Below are 8,332 nucleotides of genomic sequence, written 5' to 3' on the forward strand. Positions count from 1 at the left end.
AAAGATAAGGAGTACATAGCTTTTCAGAGATGTTCATTCCTCCAGACATTGTCAAGTCAAAATGACAGCACAGAGCTCATTCTTCCTCTATGTTAGAAAGAGCATTTATTTGTTAACGGGGAGAAAGACTTTTCTTTCTACAAAAGAATTTACCTTTCTCTGCACTTTTCACGGAGCTTTCTGAAAAAATGGCTAAGTCACAACCCCAGGAACCAACCAGACAGACTGGATCCTAAACCACGCACCTCTGAAATAAATTCTTCCTCAAGGCGCCGGTAGAGGGCGCTGGAGGGGTACCGCAGTTCTTGGCTGTATTCTTTCCCCAGTAGTCGGATGCTGAATTCTGCCACCTGTTCAGCTGCTGGTTTTGTGGGCTCCTCTGACACATTCTCAATTTCATTGCTGATCTGGATTTAGAAAAGAATAACATGTACTCACACCATCAACAAATATTTACTGATTTCCCACAAAATTCCAGGCACTGCACCAAAGGCAATGTGTGATGATAACGTTTCATGTAATATTTTATTTTAGAACAAACCGGATAGGCTTTAGGACATAAGCATTAAAATGACAGTACATTTGTATATTCCTTTCAACACATAGTGAAAGGGAAGGCAGAAATTTTTCCATAGAAAACTATCAAGGTGAATAAGAGTTGACTCAGTAGTTAAGAGCACTAACTGCTCTTGCAGAGAACCTGGGTTCAGTTCCCAGCACCCGCATGGTAGCTAACAACTGCCTGTAACTCAAGTTGCAGGGGATCCGACGCCTTCTTCCGATCTCCGTGGGCATTTTATGACATGGGTGCACTTACATACATGCAGGCAATACACATACACATAAAATCAAATTTTTAAAATAATAAAATTTTTTTAAAAGCATAACAAAGCCAACTGTATGCACAAAGTATGTATTCTGTGAAACTGAAAATAGTGGAAAGAGTGACATTGCTAATATTTTTGCAAATTCTTGAATATCTGGCTTAATACATGACAGCTGAATTCTCATATTTATTTCTGTATCTAATTAATCACAATATGCTATTTTATTAGAAGCTACAAGAAGACAATCTGGCCACACAAATATGTATCAAAGAAGGAAGGACTACAGTAATAATCCTTCAGTTTGATGTATTCTTTTATGATATTACACCAGCTTAAAAAGTGGTAATTTCTTAAAGCTTAGTTGTTATGTGGTCAAAAACACAACAAAAATTTTTGTAGCACTCTATAGCATTCAAAGCTAGATCTTGGCTGGGGGCACTTGCCTAGCATGCTCAAGACCCTGGGTTCAATCTCAGAACCCATGTCCCTCCCCAAAAAGATCAAGAAACTGGCATGATGATTCACATCTATATTCCCATAGTCAGCAGGTTGAGGCAGAAGTTCAAGGTCAGTATGGGCTACATAGTGCATTCCAGTCCAGCATAAGCTACAAAGCGAAACTCTGAGACACTGTCTCAAAAAGAAAGAAAGGAAGGAGAAAAGAAAGAAAGCAAGAGAGAGGGAGGGAGGGACAGAGAGAGGGGGGTAAGGAAGGAGAGGGAAGGAGAGAATTGGAAAACAAAGGAAAGGAAAAAGAAAAGAAAAAAATTGAAGGTCTGGGGCTGGAGAGATGACTCAGCAGTTAAGAGTACTAGCTGCTCTTGCAGAGGACCCAAGTTTGGTTCCCAGCACCCACATGGCAGCTAACAACTGTCTGTAACTCCAGTTTTAGGGAATCCAATGCCTTTTTCTGACCTCCTCAGGCACTGCATGACACGTGTGCACTTAAATACATATAGGCAATACATTCTACATATAAAATAAAAATAATAAAAAATTTTCAAGTACATGTAGCTGGGCATGGTGGCTCACTCCTTTAATCCCAGCACTCTAGAGGCAGAGGCAGGTGGGTCTCTGTAAGTTCCAGGCCAGTTGGAACTTCAGGGAGACCCTGTCTCAAAATACACACACACATGCGCGCGCGCGCACACAGGACTATCCTCCAAGGCAGATAGATGCCATTTTCTTGAGCTCAGCTGTGTCTGCTTGCTGCACTTGTTGACTGTTCATGTGCCAGCATAGAATGAGAGGCTCACCTCCCCTAAAGTCTAGCTCTCATAGCTTTGGAGAGTGGTATGAAGTTGTCCAGGGAAAACATCAATCGATGGTCCAACACCAGCTTCAAGACCAAATAATCACATCAATGGCAAGCACAGCATATGTCATTGGTACAGTAGTGGCACTTTTATCTTGGGGGCAATCGACAGCTACCTAATTGGACTAAAAACCCACTCAATGAGAGGAAACTCACGTGTGGTACTGTAAACATAACCAAATACACATGGTTGGAGAGGTCATAGATCTTAGGGAAAAACTCCAAGACTGTCACTTCTCTAGACTAATATAATTTCTTACTATGTGCAAAATATGCATCCTTACATTTACAGAAAAATATCCCAGTCACCACTCATCAAAGAAGCTCATTTTGCACCAGAGACTATTAGCAAGTACCACAACTAGTCACACACGGACATTGTTTATGAATTGCCCAGGCCTAAGTGACACACCTATAATGCAACCTCTACATCTAGGTCTCGTGGAACATAGAAGAGGGGTAAAGAAAGGGACACTAATGAATCTCTCAGTTCTCATTAATGAAGCTCCCTCATGCAGCCGGGGCAGGAACATAAAAAAGGTCATAAATGGCCAAAGCGTAGAGATCAAGAGTCTACTGAATGCTAGTCCTGAGACAGGACTCCTTTATTAAACTTCAACTACCCAAGGCTCGGGGACCAGTAAGGAAGAAGGGGTGGAAAGATTGTATGAGCCAGGGAGGAGGTGCATGACCATTCGGAAACAGAGTCCTGCCATCTCCTGGGATCCTGCTCATAAGATTCTATGGCAATGGTGTCAGCATATACAAGCCTCATGCAAGCTCAGGCAGACAAAAACCCAGCATAGAACTGAGAAAATGAACAGCAGACCCCAGTCTTATCTGAAGAGATATTTGTAACTGCTTGCTGCTAAGTGAAGAAGAGCTGATCTTCCTAAAACAAGGGAATCTAGAAATAGGCTGACTAGACCTCAGTGGATGGACTTGCCCTGGGGAACATTTGAGGACACTGACTTGACACAGTGGGCCTTAACAGGGATGACAGAATGTATAGGTTCCAGTGGGGGGTGCCGATGGTGACGACGGTACAAAGATGATTAAGATTGATTGAGATATTCTGTATGAAATACATGAAAAGTCAATAAAAAAAAATTTTTTTTAAAAGGGTAACTTAAAAAAAGAGGAGTTCAGTGAGTCATGGGATCCTTACTTGCACATCCAGACACACCTCCCAACCCTTGATGAGCAATTCTGCCTTAATTGAACATGGCCTAGCAGCAGAGCTAGAATAAATAGGTTGGTGAAGACTAAGAGAGGGTCACCATTTATGTGGCTATAGGAAAGCCATCCTCCTTGTGGGTGAAAACTTTCTAGTCCAGCCTTAACGGGGCACACCCATGCTCCTATAAATAACTCCTCACACATTGCTCTGTAAGTCAGTCCAATAAACTCAAAGGTTCCCCTGGATGAACACTGGTGGAACTGTACCTCAGTTTGTCGTTAGGCCCTTGGAAAGAGGGGTAGACCTTGTTTACATCACTCCCTCCACAAGAAATTTTAGCAATAGCAGAACAAATGAATAGATAGTTTTTGAAAAAAATATACAACCGTTGACAGAATATGTGAAAAAATTCACAGTATCACTAATTATCAAGGAAAAGCAAATTGAAACTGTCATCTCTGGGTGAAGAGGGAAATTCTAATGCATTGTTAGTGGGACTATAAGTTAGTACAGCCATTTTGGAAAACAGTACAGAAGTTCTTCAAAACACTGAGCAATGCTACACTGCACATGGATCTCTGGGAGGTTTCTGTTTCTTTGCTACTTCACTTTCCTACTGACTATGAATTGACTCCAATGCTCTTATTACACACGATTCCTTCATTTCTAGTACAGCAAACTCTCATGTTATAAATGTTTCTGGATCTAAATCATAGCTATCCTGCCTCAAGTTCAGAACTACAATATCATTTTTATTATTCTTTTATTCACAAATAGGTATTAAGTTATATTTTCTAGCATCATCTCTTTTGGACATAGCTGTGCTTAGAATGATTAAGGTTGGTAAGATGGCTCAGTAGGCAAGGGCCCTTGCCACCAAGTCTGACAATCTGAGTTCAAGCTCTGGGACCAACTCCTGCAAGTGTCCTTTGACCTACACACACACACACACACACACACACACACACACACACACACTGCTTTGAATCTTTACTCTAGGGATTTGAAGTTGCTATCAGTCCTTTTAAGTGACAAGGAAGTTTGGGAGACAAAACAGAGTAACTGTTACTCCGTTTCACACTAGTTAAGAAGTCCACACTGGGAAGGTGAAAAGTAACGAAATCTCACCTTTCCGGGGAACACTTTCATAGTTTACTCATTAGTAAATAAATCAGGACATGTGAATCCTTAAATTTTTAAAACTCAGAATTTAGCAAAAACAAATGTATCATGTGCGTGTATGTTTGCACGTATGTGGGGGCACATGTGTGATTGGATCTGTGTGCACATACATAGGGAGGCCACTAGTTGACTTTAGGTGTTTTCCTCAGTTGCTCTCCATTTTACTCATAATTTCCAGTTTCAGCTACTCTAGGTAGCCTGCTGACCCCAAGAATCCCAACCCCACTTCCTGGACCCTGGGATTATATGCAGGGTGCCATGCCTGCCTGACTTTTATGTGGGTATTAAGGATGTGCACATTCACTGGGAGCATTTTATCCACTGAGTCATCTCTCAGCTCAGAATTTAACATAACTTTTTAGAATTTTTTTTAATTTTTGAGAATTTGATACGTGAATATTGTCTTTGTATTACTTCCATCCCTCCCAGTCCCCGACCAGTTCCTGCCATGCCTCCGCTCCCTCTCAATTTTCTCTTCTCCTTTGATTATTAAATTTACAAACATACATACATTTATAAATATACATATATATATAATGCACAGAGTCCATTTAATGATGCTCATGTGTACCTGTGTTTAGGACTGCCCATTTGGGATTAGATAACCTCTCAGGGAGCTAGTCCCTAGAGAAAACGGATTCTCTCTCCATTTAGCATCCATTGATTGCCTGTAGCTCTTTATCTAGAGGTGGGACCCCCATGAAATTTCCCCTTCGATCTTGGCATGTCAGTTGATTTTGTCATTATGCAGCTCTCATCAGACTATTATACCGTGGAGAGTTCACTGGTGTAGCATCCCTATCCTATCTAGAATGCATGAACTAGCAGCAGGTGTCTCGTCCTTCTGCTTCTTTTTCTTCCTTACATTCTTCCTGCCCCCTCTTCTGATGTTCCCTGAACCTTAAATATAGAGGTTAGATACAGGCAAAATTTTTTTTACTTAACCTGTATTTTTTTGGTATTTTTGAGACAAGGTCTCCCTGTAGCCCCAGCTGGCCTAGAACTCACTATGTAGATCAGGCTGGCCCTGAACTCACAGAGAATCGCTTGCCTCTGCCTCATGAGTGCAGGATTAAAGGCATGTGCATTAACTCCCAGCATTAACCTGTAATTTTTTATAATAGACACTCAGATATAGGATTTAAGATTTTTTAGTAGACAGGTTCCTATTAGTAATAGTGTATTTAAAGTTTAAGACCTGATCTGTCAAGGATTAGAAGAATGTAAGTTCTGGGAATTTCCAGGCCACAAGTCATTCCTTTTACAGTTTGAAATCCTCTCATTCCAAAAACTTAATGATACAACAGGCCTATCCAGCTCTTCAAGGAATATCAGGTTTTTTTCTAATGAATTTATTTGTTTATTTATTTATTTTATGTGTATGAGTGCCTTGCCTGAATGTACATGTACCACATGCATGCAGTGCTCATGGTAACACAACTTTTAATAAAATGCCAGCAGAGGGCACCAGATCTTGATCTGAACTCAGGTCCTCTGCCAGAACAGCAAGTATTCTTAACCACTGAACCATCTCTCCAGCCTTGGAATATCAGATTTTGTTATGTGCTGGTTTTAGAATTCACAATATTTTCACAGCAAGGCACCAAATGAAGTCTTGTATAGTCCAGCAATGGAGTATAAACCCTGTTAAGTCCCATCCTCCATGGTAGAAAGTAAATAACAGAATCAAGCATAACTTACACTCTCCTCTGGTGATTGCAAGCTGCTCTCTGAGACATCTTCATAGGAGGCCACCCCTGGATATGGAACACTGGGAGCAGCACCTAAACAGAAAACCAGAAAATGTATGAGATCAGTCCTTGAGTAAGTTGGAATTCATTTCAGGAATTAAAGAACTGACTTTGACTTTGAAAGCCATTCTTTCAATTCCTCCCACTTTAACCTCAAGACATATTTGCATAGAATCTATGCAACAAATAATTATGACTAGAACAACAAATAATTATGGCTTGCTGACAAGTGTTTTCTTGGGCATTCCAGGCACTAGGATCAATGCTGAGATATAAAAAGAAAGTTTCTATCCTTAAGGAGCTATATAGCAAAGGAACCAGACATTGAAACTTGTATACCAGACAAAGGAAGTAGGTGAAATTGTAGCTTGGCCATTATTTGAAACAGGGCAACATCATGCCATTCTATTTTTGTATATGTTTGAAGTGTCTAATACAAAGAAGTTTATAATTTTTATTTATTTTCATTTTATGTATATGAGTGTTATGCCTGTGTGTGTGTATGTGCACCCATGTTGTGCAGTGCCCGCTGAGGTCAGAAGGGGGTGTCAGATCCCCTGGAATTGTAGTTACAGTTATTAGCCACCATGTAGATGTTGGGATTCAAACCCAGGTCTTCTGCAAGAACAACCAGTGTTCTTAACCTCTGAGCCATCTCTCGAGCCCCAGAAGTTAGTATTTTTAAACATAAAATGTATTAATTATTTATTAAAAATAACATGGGCTTGAGGTGCAGCACAGTGGTAGAGCATCTCTCTAGCATGGAACATGCCATTGGATTCAATCCCTAGCAAAACAAAGAAATGGAGAAGAAGGGAAGGGAGAGAGACAGAAACAGAGGAACAAATTTACAAGAAATCCAGAGCTCAAAACATGGTCTATGCCCCAGGATGCCGTCAGAAAAACCCTTACCCTGGAAACTCCAGGACAAATGGCATATAATGTTAATATAAAGGTTTTACCCGCTGACATAACGGTTTGCCTTCAAGCAATTTATTAGGTCATTCTTTTTTTTTAAGATTCGGTCTGATTTATATGACTCTTAAAGTTTTTTTTTAAGTACCCACTACATAATATCATGAAACAAAAGAATATAATTACATTTCTTGAGTCTCTTAAGCAATATATAAGTATCAAAAACCTGATCTTTTAAATGTGAGCTGAAAAACTGCATTTGCTTGAAATTTTGTTTTAAACCTTAAATAACTTAGAAATAAAAGCAAGTAAAGACACAAAAGCATACCTTCCAATATCGAGGTATCACCAACAGGAGCTGGAGGTGACAGTTCAGGTCTAGGGAGAAATGTTTACAGCTAATAAAATTATAGAAACATGGTGAAATATTTCCCAAAGGAAATTCTTAGAGCACCAAATAATGGTTCCCAAACCAAGGTACCATGTAGCAAAGTTTAAACGATTGCAACTTCATAATTCATTTATTTCATATTATTGATGCCTAGCCAATATAGTCACCCTATCTAAAGTACCTTCCTGGTTACCTTCATCACCTATTTTCTTCCTTTTCAGTTCAAATCACTATGCAAAATTATTTTGTTTATTTATCTACTTTATCTCTGTTTCCAACCCCTTAATTCTCTGGAGTATGTCAGTAGAGAAGCCCTTAAACATGTACAGTGTTTTATGTTAAATAAAATTAAACATTAGAAATTCAGCTTCTTATTCAGAGCAGTCACATATCAGGTAATCAATGCCCACGTGTGGCTAATGACTATCACATCAGACAAGACAATAATGAAAATTTCCATCATCACACAAAATTCTGTTTATTGAACAAACTTGAATTAATAATCTGAACTCCAGACTGAGACTATATTCTGTAAAAGAGTATTTGCCTAGCATGTTCAAGGCCTTGAGTGTGATCCTAAGTACTACAATTAAAAGAAAAGAGAGAGAGAGAGAGAGAGAGAGGGAGAGAGAGAGAGACAGAGAGAGAAAGAAAGAAAGAAAGAGAGAGAGAGAGAGAAAGAAAGAGAAAGAAAGAAAGAAAAGAAAGAAAGAAAGAAAGAAAGAAAGAAAGAAAGAAAGAAAGAAAGAAAGAAAGAAAGAAAGAGAAAGA

The 8,332-nt window shown here is 39.5% G+C and overlaps 1 protein-coding gene across 1 annotated transcript in view; it reads right to left on the minus strand.

Moving 5' to 3' along the window:
* The window catches only part of Impg2 (interphotoreceptor matrix proteoglycan 2), a 126,567-nt gene that overhangs the window by 62,402 nt on the left and 55,833 nt on the right, over positions 1 to 8,332 (minus strand). The window contains exons 6-8 of the mRNA XM_008848486.2: positions 7,499 to 7,548; positions 6,206 to 6,288; positions 246 to 407 (exon numbers count right to left, since the gene is read on the minus strand). Of these exons, the coding sequence (XP_008846708.2) occupies positions 246 to 407; positions 6,206 to 6,288; positions 7,499 to 7,548 (295 nt within the window). The remainder of the gene's footprint in view (positions 1 to 245; positions 408 to 6,205; positions 6,289 to 7,498; positions 7,549 to 8,332) is intronic.

This window comes from Nannospalax galili, unplaced genomic scaffold, assembly GCF_000622305.1.
Source record: "Nannospalax galili isolate Female #2095 unplaced genomic scaffold, S.galili_v1.0 scaffold1184, whole genome shotgun sequence".
NCBI lineage: Eukaryota > Metazoa > Chordata > Mammalia > Rodentia > Spalacidae > Nannospalax > Nannospalax galili.